Source organism: Macrobrachium nipponense, chromosome 30 (assembly GCF_015104395.2).
Source record: "Macrobrachium nipponense isolate FS-2020 chromosome 30, ASM1510439v2, whole genome shotgun sequence".
In the NCBI taxonomy this organism is placed as follows: Eukaryota; Metazoa; Arthropoda; class Malacostraca; order Decapoda; family Palaemonidae; genus Macrobrachium; species Macrobrachium nipponense.
Genome location: NC_087218.1, coordinates 45,138,821 through 45,154,493, shown reverse-complemented (window position 1 = coordinate 45,154,493; position 15,673 = coordinate 45,138,821). Strand labels below are relative to the sequence as shown.

The 15,673-nt window shown below is 44.4% G+C and overlaps 1 protein-coding gene across 1 annotated transcript in view; it reads left to right on the top strand.

The window, feature by feature from the left end:
• The window catches only part of LOC135202485 (uncharacterized), a 135,066-nt gene extending 120,041 nt beyond the window's left edge, over positions 1 to 15,025 (top strand). Inside the window, exon 3 of the mRNA XM_064231899.1 lies at positions 14,888 to 15,025. Coding sequence (XP_064087969.1) covers positions 14,888 to 14,971 — 84 coding nt within the window. The 3' untranslated portion in view covers positions 14,972 to 15,025. The remainder of the gene's footprint in view (positions 1 to 14,887) is intronic.
• The last annotated feature ends 648 nt before the right edge of the window (positions 15,026 to 15,673 follow it).

The following is a 15,673-nucleotide window of genomic DNA, read 5'->3' as shown; positions in this document are numbered from 1 at the left end:
TGGCTGACAGGTGCCATTTGTTCCTATCTGCTAGTGATAATATGGCTATCATGACATGGTTCACGTGGCTCGACTTGGAACCTCCCCTGTTGATGCAGTGAACTACTATTGCACTTGATATGAGATTTCTCGGCTGGATGAAGCTTTTTCAGGGTGAGGAACACTGCCATAGCTTCCAGTACATTGATATGAAGCTGGCGGAATGGTAGGGACCAGGTTCCCTGTACCTTTTTGTACTGTGAGTATCCTCCCCAGCCGCTTAGTGATGCATCTGTGTGGATCACTAAGGCCGGCGGAGGGAACTGAAGCGGAATTGTCTTTGACAAATTCTTGATCTTCGTCCACGGGCGGAGTCTCTTTCGTAAGATCGCTGGGATAGGGGCTAGTTTGTCCCGGGATCTGTTGTTTGCTCTTAAACGCCAAACCCGGTTTATGTCCTTTAGTTTGGCTTTCAGAAGAACGTCCGTTACTGAAGCAAATTGGAGAGAGCCTAAGATTCTTTCTTGGTTCCTCCGGGACGTCTGCTTGCACTTGAGAAATTGTCTGGTTGCTTTGGCTATTTCTCTTCTCTTCAACGGGGGAATTGATAGAGTGTGGGAGTTAAAGTCCCATTGAATCCCTAACCACTGGAAGCGGGACTCCGGTGTTAGCCGGGACTTGGTTCAGTTTATCTGGAAGCGCAGATGTTCCAGAAACCGGATTACTTTGACCGTTGCTTTGCGACATGCTTCAATGCTTGTGGCCCACACGAGCCAATCATCCAGATAAGCTACTAACATTATTCCTTGAGACCTTAGTTCTTGAACAACTGTGTCCGCCAGTTTTGTAAATATCCTGGGGGCTATGTTGAGCCCGAATGGCATCACTTTGAAAGAGAAGGCCCGGTTTCCTAGTCTGAAGCCTAGAAACGGGCGGAAGTGTCTTGCTACTGGAGCATGATAGTAGGCATCTGTAAGATCTATAGAGGTGGTGACGGCCCCACAGGGAAGTAAGGTCCGCATCTGTGAAACGGTCAGCATCCGGAACTTGTCGCAACGAATAAGTTCAGACGGGACAAGTCTAGAATTATTCTTCGCTTGTTTGAGCCTTTCTTTGGCATGCTGAACAAGCAGCCTTGAAATTTTAAATGCTTAACTCTTGACACTACTCCTTTTTGAATGAGTTCTTGAGAGTACTCTACCAATTCTGCTGTTGGTTGCTGATAAAAGGTGTTGGATGGAGGAGGACCTTTGAGCCAACTCCATCCTAGACCTTTGGACACAATGCTTTGGGCCCATTTGTTGAACCTCCAACGGTGATGAAAGAGGAACAGTCTCCCTCCTACCTGAGGATCCTCACTGGTTTGAGGAAGGGCGTGCACCACGTCCTCCTCGTGAACCCTTGCCTCGGTTGGAGGCTCTTCCGCTGCCCCGTTGATGGCAGGCGCCTCTAGCTCTGCTACCCCTGCCAAACCTGTTGAAGGGCTGAAAAGACTGGCTTTCAAACGCTGGGTTGTAGGCAGGGGAGACAGTGTATGAGGTCGAAGCCTGTGCCTGTTGCAGCGGTTGAGTAAGCAGCAAAAAATGCTGTTGTGGCTGCAACTTAGAAGTTGAAGGTTGCGGTACTTGTGATACCGGAACCGTTTGTACTAGAGTCTGCTGTTGAGGAGCCTGGAAAGGCTGGAATTTCCTAGGCTTCTTTTTGGATTTGGGATTCGATGCGGTGGACTCCGGTTTCCGTTTGGAGACCAGTCCCCAGCGAACCCTTAGACTCTGGTTAAATCTGACTGCCTCGCAGTGAACTTCGTTCACTACAGAGGCCGGGAAGAGGTCAGAGTCCCAAATGGATGAGGCTAAAAGCTTGTTAGGCTCATGGCGGATCATGGCCTCCACCAGTATATGTTTCCTGCAATTTCGTCTAGCTATGACGAAATCATACAAGTCACATTGCATCGAGTACAAAAGTGACTTGGCAATGATCTTGAATAACGGCTCTTCTCCGTAGATCAGAGCCCATACTTCCGTCATAACTAGCGAGTTGAGGGACCTGCACAGCCTCATCCTGGCGTCATACTCAGTCTGGCTGAGGTTGACAGCCTGGGCAATCTCTCGCCGAATAGAGTGATGGCGCAGTCCGGTTTCAGCTTACCCACCGAAAAGGTGGCTGGAAGATCTACCCAGTGGTCATCAATTCCGGGGAGCAGGAGGGAAGTCGGTTCTGTCTCCCGGAGCTGGGGCATGGGTTCGTCCTTCATCTCAGGTTGTAGCGTCAATTCTGCCACCTTCGATGTGAACGGGATGGGTGTCTCCTCATCCACGGTGAAGATTGTGGAGGGGCTCATAAATGCAGTAATCTTGGTATTGACACACTGCCATTCCTCCAGGTTACGCAACCATGCCTGCTGCGTCTGATCCCGAGAAAGAATTACAGTCTCTTTCGGGACCTTGTCTTCCCTTCTCATAGCTGTTTCTGTGAGGCGGACATAGCCTATGAAAGGGGGCTGTAATCCTTGCGGATGGAACTCGAAGTCCTCAATCCTTCGACTTCTGCAGCCCTTGATCGTCAGCATGCCATCCACATAAGGAGCATAAGAAGCCACCCTCCAAGGGTTGTTCGGGGTAAAGGCAGGAAGGGTAGACGAGTCCGGCATCAGCAAGCTCTGAGCTGCCAGGCCGGACTGTGGAAGTCCTGTCAAAGCTCTTTCCCGGAGACCTGCAATAAGGTTCTCCTGGGTAACCAACCTGTCTGAGATAGCCCGGATAAACTGCCCTGACTCCCCTAGAGAAGATGAGAGTTGCACGAACATCTCTTGAAACTTGGATTGTACCAAGTTCCCGACCATGCTACCCATCTGCTGCATAATATTTGCCGAAATATTTGCAGAGAAGGTGTCTGGGTCAAAGGGGGAAGGTTCTACCTTCTCCTTAGGAGTCCTGGGTCTGGCTCCTTTTGAGGTGGATGCCTCAGGGTTGGAGGGGAAGGGCTGAGCCCTCTCCTTAGAGGACTTAGACCTCGACCCTTTAGAGTAAGAAGTCAGCTTAGCCTTATCAGCTCCTGGATGGTGAGCTGGAGACTTAAGGGCAAGGCTAGTACCTGACTTCTTCGACAGGGACTTCTGCAGTGTTTTGAAGTCTCGCTTGCCTTTGACTTTAGGGATCGCCAAGGTGGACTTCGGTCTGACCGACGGAAGTCCCCTGGTGAATCCCTGGAAAGAGGTTGAAGTAGAAGGAGAAGAAGCTCTAGATGAGCTCAAGGAAATCCCTTGAGCCCCTACAGTACCTGCCTCACTCCCATTCTTACCTGTGCCCATGCCTTCCACATTCATGGGCTTGAGGTCTAGGTCCAGGGCAGCTACTTCTTTCGCGACCTCCTGCGCAGCAGCCTCCTCCGAGGGCTGAGAAACCTCCTCCTGGATGGAAGCGATCAGGGGAGCCGCCGCTTCGGGGTCCACATAGGAGGTACTCTTCCTGCCGGGGAAGATAAGAGTGGCCATCTCCTTGGAGAGGATGTAGGGTTGGCCCTTGGTGACGTTGCGGCCAAACCCACCAACCCAGGCCTTGAGGGTGGCAATAGCAGTCTCTCGGATCGCTTGGGCGCCCTGAAAGAGAGGGTTAGTATTAATACTTAAGATTACTTAGATTAAACCGTAACTTAACTTAATGGACATATCAAACGATATAGCCATCATTGGTATTCATTATATTACTGTGCAGACTTTGAAACACCACCTACCTCAGAGGAAACTTGGTCTACGAGTTTGTAGCATATTAGGCAACTCTCATGGTGCCATACCAGGGACTTGTTGAAGCGGATCGCGCAGGTGGCGTGGGTCCGGCAGACCTCGTGCCCACAGGGGTCTTGCAGCACGGCATTACAGCCTGACTCCATACAATGGGTGACCTGCAAGTGAAATGATACATGAGTATCACCACTAATGTTGCGGACTAAGTCCGTGATATTGATATGTCATAACGCCGGAGTGTTCCGGTGTTAATAAGTAACAAGGCTCAGTCTCTACCTGCTTTTTGGCCGTGTATTGTGGTGAGTCGTCCGACAGGATTGGTAGGACAGCTTGAAACAGTGTGTCTCCGGCGATGCCGGAGAACAATGTAGTTACTGAATCAGGATGACCATCTAATCCATACCTCCCCTGTCCCCCTCGAGAGAGGGAGGGAAGGAATGATGCTCGGATCAGCTGCCTGAGACAGCGTGAGCGAGCATACCTCCCCCCACGGGGGGGGGAGAGGGGCTGGAAGGGCCGACGCGGGGTGGCTCATACGCGGTCGCCTGGAACTCTCTCGGCCCGGTGATCAGCCACGCGATGAGAAAGGCCAGGCGATCTAAGGAGGCCTATAGGCCAACCAAAGCCATCTCAAGGAACATGTGATATACAAAATAAACATTCTATCCTAACATGGGAGGAAAGGAAGAAAAATTTAGATGGTAGAGACAGAGTAATGTCCTGGAGAAGCTGGGTCGAGCCAACCGAGAAGGATGGACAAGCCTGGCGACTCCGAGCAGCTAGCCTATATGCCGTGATGACGAAAAAACGCGGGGCAGGTGGCCAGGGTGGCTCGAGGACAAGGGAGAAGAACCAGAGTCCTTCGGAAAGGGTGCCTAACGAAGAGGTAACCTGACAACTAAAATAAACATGCATGCATGAAATTCTAGGCTGAAAGGAATGACGTAGGCTACGAGCTGAGTGCGAGCTCGGATAACATTCCCCGTGTGGATAAAAGAACAAAACGTCAATAAATGCATCATCGAAATCATAAGAATGTACTGCTAAACAAGAATCGAGCCCAAACGGTATAGAGGACCGAATTGGGCACAAAAAAAAGTAACACGCGGGAGCGAGCCGAGAATGGCGGCGTGGGGACAGTGCCACATGGGACGCCGTCCATAAAAACCTAAATAATTCGGTTAAACGTGCCCAATGCAGTCCCTAAATGGTGTCAAACATTAATAGCAGTACAGTGGTCCCCCTGTATTCGCGGGGGATGCGTACAGACCCCCCCGCGAATAGTTAGAATCCGCAAATGTTTGGAACCCCCTCCAAAAATACTCATAAAACTTAGCTATCCTTAACATGCAAACACCAAAGTAGCTAAAAGGACCATCCTTCATCAAATATACATAAAACATCCTATTATGGTTCATATTAATCTTTGAAATATTATTAATACTGTTTTAAATTAAATCTTACATTTTATGGTTATACATAAATACGTACATACGTATTATGTACGTACTGCATGACTTAGTTACGTATGTGAAAATAATTCAGTCCCCCCATAAGTATTCAGTCATGCACGTTTTCTTTCATACTGTTACTATTTGAGACATCCATTTTCTTTTTACAAGGGAAACAAATGTATGTGAAATCAGAAGCGATAGAGAGAAAGAACAAAATTTGTATGAACATTAAACAATTGTTTTATGCTAGTACAACATATATAAACCGGGTACTCACCAGTGATGAATGTTGATTAAAGATGATGATGATGGATTAGCCGTGCAGTCTGATGAATGATGATGAAGATATGACTGCACAGCTAAGCAGAGGAATTACATATCCTCTGAGGGCGCCTCTTCACCTTCAGGAGGCGCTTCGGGAGGCAGTGACTCAGGCGATTTGGGAGGCACTTCTTCAGGCGATTCAAGAGGCACTACTTCAGGCGATTTGGGAGGCTTTGGAGGGTCTTTCTTCGTTCGTGTGATGAACATTGTGATTGGCAACTGCTGCCGTTGCTTCTTCATGGTGGTGAGAGCTTGATTATAGGGCTCCAATGCTGTGTCTAGAATATTAGAAAACTTCAAGGAGCGCTCCATGTAAGGATCCCATGTTGCGACAAACTTCTGGAGGTCGTTTACCATTTTTTTAACTTGGGACAGGCGTTCCAAAGTCAGGCCCTCCTCCTCCTCCTCCTGATCCTCTCCTGAACCTGGAGTGTCTTCTTCCTCACTGGCGGACTTCGTCCTGGTCGGTAAGGGGGTCAGAGTGGGCATTGTCAAAGCCCTCACCACCAAGAATTTTTGCCAACTGGACTGCCTTATTAATGGCTGAATGCTGGATTTCCTGGGGAGAAAAGCCTGTATAATTATGGACACAGTCTGGCCACAACTTACTCCAGCAGGCATTCATTGTCTCCTTCTTCATGTCCTTCAACGACCGGTCAATGACAGACAGACACGTGGCAATCGTGAATTTACGCCAATAATCTTTCAGCGTAAATTCACTGTCACGGTCCATTGCATCAACAAGGTGCTGGAGGGAGTTCCCGGTGTAGAGTGCCTTGAAGGCACGGATGACGCCCTGATCCATAGGCTGGAGGAGAGAGGTGGTGTTGGGAGGAAGGAACTCAAGCTGGACTCCTTTGGAATAAAGATCGAGAGGGTGGCCACCAGCGTTGTCCATTATCAGCAAGACCTTGAAGTTGATGTCCAAATCGGCCAGGTATTGCCTAACTTGAGGAATGAAACTCTGGTGAAACCAGTACTCCGTCAGGACTTTGGTGATTCAGGCCTTGGGATTATGCATCCAGAAGACAGGCAGTAACGCCTTGTTCTTGTTCTTGAGTGCCCTGGGATTTGCAGCCTTGTAAATGAGGCCTGGTTTCAGCATGAAACCAGCCACATTCCCGCACATCAGGAGGGTCACCCTGTCCTTTTGTGCCTTGAATCCGGAGGCTTTAGCTTCATCCTTCATAAGGTACGTCCGGGACGGCATTTTCTTCCAGAACAGGCCAGTTTCGTCCATATTGAACACCTGTTCTGGGCGATATCCTTTCTCCTGGATTATTTTCATGAAGGCCTGTGGATATTTTGCAGCTGCCTCTTTGTCTGCAGATGCAGCTTCCCCGTGTAGGGAAACAGACTTTAGATGGAACCTTTTCTGGAACCGGTGGAACCATCCTTTGCTAGCCTGAAATCCTTGGGGAGCTGAGGACGGTCCCGGTTGTGGTTCTTCTTCTTCGTCTTCCTCTTCAGGAGCTGGTTCTCCAAAGCCCAAGAATTCCAACGTCCCTTCTTCATCGCCTTCCAGTGCCTCCACATCTTCGGCTTCGGCTTCCTCTTCCTCACCACCTTGTGAAGCAGTAGGAGTTGATAGCTGCTGGTAGATCTGTCGTGCTTTTTGGCGTATGATGTTGGAGTCAAGGGGCACGTTCTTCTTCCTGCAGTCCTTTATCCAGAACGCGAGTGCAGATTCCATTTTCACAATGGTTTTGTCTCTCACTGTGGACACAGACTTTGCGGTGCCATAGAATGTCATACTAACACTTTTTCTTATTTCATTTTCTTTTTTCTTTATATATCTAACTGTGCTCTCATTCACTTTGAAATGGCGGCCGACTGCAGCATAACTTCTCTCCTTCAACATATCGAGAAGTTTCACCTTCTCGTCAAGCTTCATTACGGTCTTCTTTCTTTTAGCGTCTTGGCCAGAAGCCTTAGAAGGAGCAGGGCGCTTTTTAGGGGCCATATTCGGTACGATGCACACAGATATTTGCTGATACGCACAAGAGCTTAGCTTTAACGTTCACGTATACCCGTAAGTTTCTGCGCAGTGAGGCTGCTGGGTACTAGATGCGCGATACCCACAATTCCATCTCCGCGAAATGGGGCCAGGGTTCAACCAATCAACACCAAGTGTACAACCAATGAGCGACAAGGAAAATGAATGCTGCTCCTGGATTGGCTGCTGTGCAGACAACAGCCAATAGCGTTTTAAATATCATTTCGTTTGGGTACTGCTCTAAGAAGGCGTCACGGCATCATAAGATTTGTTTATCTGCGGAAAGTTGGCTTGGGTAGAGCATCTTTTAAGAAAACCCGACTTTGTTACCAACATTTTGCTGTGTTTACATGAAAGTATTACAGAACTGTAATATTTGAAAATTAATAAAGCTTTTTTCATCATAAAAATTTATTTTTATATACGTATGAAAAATACACGTACATGTACGTACTGCGTGCCGCAGACACAAGAATACGTACCCTGCTACAAATATGTATATAATCATTGTCTTACGTACTTTAGATATGGTCTGCATACTTTTATTATCATCCTAAAACAATTTATGTATGTACGTACATACATATCATAATTAGAAATCATCTTAAAAAATTTCATAAAATGTACAGCCTGCACAATGCGTACCCAACTGACCCAATACGTATTTATGTAAGTTCAATGGCAGTGTTGCTAAACTACAGCATTTCACGGTAGATCTGGAGTTTTCAGATTTAATCTAGCACCATTGTTTTCCAATTTGCGCGGTCGCGCAATCCTAGAGATTTTTATGATTATCTAACGTGAAATTTGGCGTGTTATCGAAGGTAGTGAACAAATTATTAATAATATATCAACGCAGTGGTGCTTAAAAATCTGCCTCGACGCCAATTTTACAAAAGCAACAACTGTCACGTGTGTGACACACCTTTGAATGTCTTTGAGACAAACCCTAAGGCTATAATTATAAGATTAGTATAGGGGTTGTTTTTCATTTCCAGGTACTGCTTAAATCTCCTTCCTACATCTGCCCTGCCCTTGATCTCTCTCTCTTTTCTACATCTTACAGTTATCCAAGCGAGAGGTTTTTTTTATGGGATAACATAGGCCCTCCAATTGCTTTTTCATCTGGAAAATATTTATTTTGTATACAATTTCCTTTCTCGGCTGTGAAGTTGATGTCTATCCGTGGCTGTGAGATGACCAGGAATGACATGTAAGTCAGTGTCAAAGTAACTACACTTCAGTCAGACCAAAACTTTGTTGCCATATCGTATTCAAGCAATACATATTCTGTTATTGTTTCCTATCTATCATTTTGTGTGAGAGAGAGAGAGAGAGAGAGAGAGAGAGAGAGAGAGAGAGAGAGAGAGAGAGATGGCTGTACGTATACGATTGTTTATTTTCTCAGTTGCCAAACTCACTCTGTTATGCTTTATTTCATATTATCTTGCTCACCAATTTATACCTACAATATTTTTATTCAATTCATTACATCAAGATTTATAAGGAATGTCTAATAAACAGAATAACCATATCATTATGAAATGTCCTTGTACGAATAGTAAACACATAAAAATTCGCATCCGCGAATAGCCGGGGATGACCGCGAATAATTATGTATATGTTCCACAGAGAAACCCGCGAATGGGCGAGTCCTTCCGCGAATAATTTCTAGATAGGTTCCAAAGAAAAATCCGCGAATCAGTGAGTCCGCGAATCCGGAGAACGCGAATAAGGGGGGTCCACTGTACTTAACTTGGATGCAGTAAAAGCTTGTTCGTTCCATGACGAATAATAAGGAATTCCACAGAAAACGCAACACAGAGCAGAAAAAACACATGCGGTGTGGGTCGTGCTATTGAAAGGAATGACGTCAGAGGCGCTAGCCGTAACGGTAGTGGGTAGTGGGCCTTAGATCAGCTCCTCTGTAGATGAGGGATATTGAAGTAGGATGAATCTAAATGGCAAAGGACCTCTGGTAGTGGTTTCACTCGCCCCAGAAACCATACCGACACCTTAAAATAAGGTGAGCGAGCCAGAATACTCTGGCATTTCCATATTAGCTTTTTTCTCTGGTATTATAGCAATATTTATACCTTAGAAATGTGTGCTAAAGGGACATTTCACGTAGCGACACAGGCTGGGCCCAGAAAGTAACATGGTCCAGTCTCTACCTGCTCTTTGGCCGTGTATTGTGGTGAGGCATCCGACAGGATCGGTAGAGCCGCTTGAAACAGTGTGTTTCTGGCAATGCCAGAGAACAATGTAATCACTGAATCAGGATAACCACCTATTCCATACGCCAGAGCAAGGAGCAGTCTGAACAAACACCGGGTGAGGAGCAGGGGGAGACCAGGAAGAAAGTAAAACGGCGGAGTTTGACAACTCCGCCGTAGAGGAACTTAAAACTAGAATAAGTTGGGAGATGATCCCTGGCCGTGTTGTGGGACTCTGCCAATAACTTAAACTAAAGGTGATGGATGTCATTACGTATATGTAAAAGAACATGCATGTAACAAGCGTACCCTTTAAGGGAGGCCGGAGCCTCCACAACAGTTCACCAACCCAAGGCGGATCTGGCTATTCCTGGGTCCTGAATCTGCCGGAGCGGGAAGGAGATGGTGACTAACGATAGGGAAACGCGACCCGAGAGCCGAGGAAAACCGAGCTCCACCGAGCCTGGTGGCCAACTGAGGCTCAGCCGAGCAGGGCTCCCCCATACTCTACTGGGGAGAGAGGCAGAGAAGCTGGCCCCCTCGTCGAGAGCCCTCCAGCCACCTCCCCTGTCCCCCTCGAGGGGGGGGGGAAGGGGAGGGTTGCTCGGATCGGCTGCCTGAGACAGCGTGAGCGAGCGTACCTCCCCCCAAGGTGGGGGAAGATGGACTGGAAGGGTCGACGGGGGGAACACTGTACATGCATGCATGAAGATCTGAGCTTAAAGGTAACGACGTAGGCTACGAGCTGAGTGTGAGCTCAGACAACATCCCCCATGTGGATAAAATAACAAAAACGTAAATAAATGCATCACTGAAAATCATAGGAAGGTACTGCTAAACAAAGAATCGAGCCCAAATGGTATAGGGGACCGAATGGGACATGAAACAAGGTAACACGAGGGAGCAAGCCGAGTATGGCGGCGCGGGGACGGCTCCGCATGGGACGCCGTCTTATAAAAACCTATATAATTTGGTTAAACGTGCCAAGGGCAGCCCTAAATAGTGTCAACCATTAATAGCAGTACTTAACTTGGATGCAGCAACAGCTTGACGTTCCATGACAGTGGTGAAAGAATTCCACGAGAAAACACAACACAGAGAAGAAAAACACGTGTGGTGTTGGTCGTGCTATCAAAAGGAATGACGTCAGAGGCGCTAGCCGTAACGGTAGCGAGTAGTGGGCCTTAGATCAGCTCCTCTGTAGATGAGGGATATTGAAGAAGGATGAATCTAAATGGCAAAGGATCTTTGGTAGTGGTTTCACTCGCCCCAGAAACCATACCGACACCTTAAATAAGGTGAGCGAGCCAGAATACTCTGGCATTTCCATATTAGCTTTTTTCTCTGGTATTATAGCAATATTTATACCTTAGAAATGTGTGCTAAAGGGACATTTCACGGAGCAACACAGGCTGAGCCCAGAAAAGGGCAAAGTAACAAGGACTGAAGGGATAAAGCTACCAGATGGGAACAACATCAAACACATAGATGAGACGGGATACAAATAACTGAGAATAATGGAAGGAGGGGATATAAAACATAGGTGAAGGACACGATCAAGAAAGAATATATGCAGAGACTCAAGGCGATACTCAAGTCAAAACTCAACGCCGGAAATATGACAAAAGCCATAAACTAATGGGCAGTGCCAGTAATCAGATACAGCGCAGGAATAGTGGAATGGACGAAGGCAGAACTTCGCAGCCTAGACCAGAAAACGAGGAAACATATGACAATACACAAAGCACTACACCCAAGAGCAAATACGGACAGACTATATATAACACGAAAGGAAGGACGGAGGGGACTACTAAGCATAGAGAACTGCGTCAACATCGAGAACAGAGCACTGGGGCAATATATGAAGACCAGTGAAGACGAGTGGCTCAAGAGTGCATGGGAAGAAGGACTGATAAAAGTAGACGAAGACCCAGAAATATATAGACAGGAGAAAGACAAGCAGAACAGAGGAATGGCATAACAAACCAATGCACGGACAATACATGCGACAGACTAAAGAACTAGCCAGCGATGACATGTGGCAATGGCTACTGAGGGGAGAGCTCAAGAAGGAAACTGAAGGAATGATAACAACGGCACAAGATCAGGCTCTAAGAACCAGATATGTCCAAAGAACGATAGATGGGAAATAACATCTCTCTCGTATGTAGGAAGTGCAATATGAAAAATGAAACCATAAACCACATAGCAAGCGAATGTCCGGCACTTGCACAGAACCAGTACAAAAAGAGGCATGATTCAGTAGCAAAAGCCCTCCACTGGAGCCTGTGCAAGAAACACCATCTACCTTGCAGTAATAAGTGGTACGAACACCAACCTGAAGGAGTGATAGAAAACGAAAAGCCAAAGATCCTCTGGGACTATGGTATCAGAACAGATGGGGTGATACGTGCAAATAGACCAGACGTGACGTTGATTGACAAAATCAAGAAGAAAGTATCACTCATTGATGTTGCAATTCTGTGGGACACCAGAGTTGAAGAGAAAGAAACGGAAAAAATGGATAAGTATCAAGACCTGAAATAGAAATAAGAAGGGTATGGGATATGCCAGTGGAAATTGTACCAATAATTATAGGAACACTAGGCACGATCCCAAGATCCCTGAAAAGGAATCTGGAAAAACTAGAGGCTGAAGTAGCTCCAGGACTCGTGCAGAAGAGTGTGATCCTAGAAATGGCGCACATAGTAAGAAAAGTGATGGACTCCTAAGGAGGCAGGATGCAACCCGGAACCCCACACTATAAATACCACCCAGTTGAATTAGAGGACTGTGATAGAACAAAAAGAAGAAAAAAAATAAATAATAATAATAATAATAATAATAATAATAATAATAATAATAATAATAATAATAATAATATACTTAGGGAGCAGACCCTCTCTCAAGCATACTTTATTAAAAGTAATGGCTACTTCAACAGCGTTACACTTGTAGAGATTCTTCTCTATTTTGCGAATAGCTTCTTTTTCCATGCTACTTAAACAGGCTAGTAGAGTGCCTCTATAGGCGCTCTACTAGCCTGTTTAAGTAGCACAGAAAAAGATTTACAAAATAGAGAAGAATCTCTACAAGTGTAATGCTGCTGAAGTAGCCATTACTTTTAACAACAACAACAACAACAACAACAACAACAACAACAACACAATAATAATAACAAAATAATAATAATAATAATAATAATAATAATAATAATAATAATAATAATAATAATATATTATTATTATTATTATTATTATTATTATTATTATTATTATTATTATTCTTATTATTATTATTATTATGAAGGAGCCCTTCTCTGAGGGCAGGAGCATTGAATACTATAGCTGTTTCAACGGCATTTAATTTATATAGAATCTTCTCAATTCTTCTTCTTATCTTTTTCTCGTCAGCATGTAGCTGGTGTATTAGGTTTCCTAAGGACATGTAAAGATTTCATTTGTCTTAGGTTTATTCCTCTAACGTGTCTTCTACCAAAATAATAATAATAATAATAATATACAAAAAGGCAAAGTGATAAGGACTGAAGGGATAAAGCTACCAGACAGGAATAGCATCAAATACATAGATGAGACAGGATACAAATATACCTTGGAATAATAGTAGAGGATATAGAACACCGAGAGATGAAAGACATGATAAGGAATGAATATACACAGAGACTTTAGGCGATATTTAAGTCAAAACTCTGTGTCAGAAACATGATGAAAGCCGTAAACACATGGGCAGTACCAGTAATCAGATACAGCGCAGGAGTATTGGAGTAGACAAAGGTTGAACTCTGCAGCATAGACCAGAAAACTAGGGAGCATTGACAACATGACAATACACAAAGCACTACACCTAAGAGCAAATACATACAGCCTATATATAACACGAAAGGAAGGAGGGAGAGGTGTACTAAGCATAGAGGTCTGTGTCAACTGTGAGAGCAGAGAACTGGGGCAATGTATGAATACATGAGACATACTAAAGAACTAGCCGGCAATGAAATATGACAATGGCTGCAAGGGGAGAACTCAAGAAGGAAACAAGGAATACCAGCAGTGGCAAAGCTCAGGCCCTAAGAACCAGATAGATAGAAATAACATTCCACCCATATGCAGGAGGTGCAGTATGAAAGATGAGACCATAAACCATATACCCGTTGCTGAATAACCACTGGTTCCATGCATCGTAAAAACACCATACAAACAAATATAAATCATATAGCAAGCGAATGCCTGGCACTTGCACAGAACCAGTGCAAAAAGAGGCATGATTTGGTTGCAAAAGCCCTCCATTGGAGCCTTGTGCAAGAAACACCAGCTAGCTTGCAGTAATAAGTGGTACAAACACCAACCTGAAGGAGTGATAGAAAACAAGCTGGCAAAGATCCTCTGGGACTATGGTATCAGGACAGATAGGGTGATATGTGCCAATAGACCAGACTTGCTCAACGCTAATTGAGAAAATCAAGAAGAAAGTATCACTCATTGATATCCCAATACCATGGGACACCACAGTAGATAAGAAGAAAGAAAGAAAAAAAATTTATAAGTATCAAGACCTTAAAATTGCAATAAGAAGGGTATGGGATATGCCAGTGGAAATTGTACCCATAATCATAGGAACATAGGCATGATCCCAAGATCCCTGAAAAGGAACATGGAGAAACCAGATGCTGAAAGACTCGTGTAGAAGAGTACTATGCTATTAGAAACAGCACACATACTAGTGAAAAAAGTGGTGGACTCCTGAGCAGGCAGGATGCAACCAGGAACCCCACGCTATAAAAACCACCCAGCAAATAGGATGACTGAGATAAAAAAATAATAACGTAAAATTAATAAAAACTTTATTCAAAATCCTTTTATAGTGTTAATATTAACTAAAATGAAAAATAAAATAATAGTATAATAATAATTGCTAGAAGTTAATAATTTGAATATGTTTCCACCAGTGTTTATGTTCAGTTAATAAATTAAGAATGTTTACACTCAGTACTTGCCTACAATTAGTAAAATTAGAAATATATCAGGTCTGCCTGAGTGTATCTTGCGATTGTACTTATATGAAAGTTAAAAATAATTTGCAGATTTGTTTGAACAAGTGGTAATTTTTGAATTTGTAGTACAGATTTATTTGAAGAAATAGCCTTGTTTATTTCTTTCAGAGTGTGGTAGTTTTACCAATCCTTTGCCCCACATACGAGAAGCTAGATCAGAATTTGCAGAACTGTCCTCCAAACAAGAACTGAAGTTCAATGGCACTGTGTCACCTATAAATATAACGGTATCCTTGGCATCTAGTGATATATGGTCTAGTTCCACTTCTGTATCAACACCAGCACCACAAGATGATCCAGAATCTAATAACAAAACTGGATTCAAATGCTATCCTATTTTGCCATTAGCTCGTATCAGACATGCTACTGATTTCATGGACACGTTTTTGATACAGGTATGAATAATTTATTTTTTTGCCTCTACACAAATACAAACCTGAACTTCTTTATGTAAGGATTTAGCTGGCAAACACTAACTGGAATGGTCATTCAAACATATTGACAAGGTAGTAAACTACTGACAGGTAGGGAAAATCCTGCCCCCTGTCTGTTTGCATTCTGTTTGCTTCCAGCTGCCATCAAATCCAGACTTTGACATTCAAACTTTTTTTTTTAACTTGAGTGTTTGTCTTTATTTTATGGTTGTTGACTATGTGTTTGTATTGCAGTTTTTCAAAACCATTGGTCAAATAAGCCTTCTTGCAAGGAATCAAATTTTTTTTCCTTGCTGCTATGAATACTACTATTTTCATGGGCCACAAATTAGCTTTTGGTGGTTACATAACAGCTGTATCATCCTCTGATATACTTACTAATACTGTATATTTACCTCAGATATGGTAAATTTAGCCACTTTGAAAGTTTTACCCAAGGTATTACAGCCTTCCTTTGTAT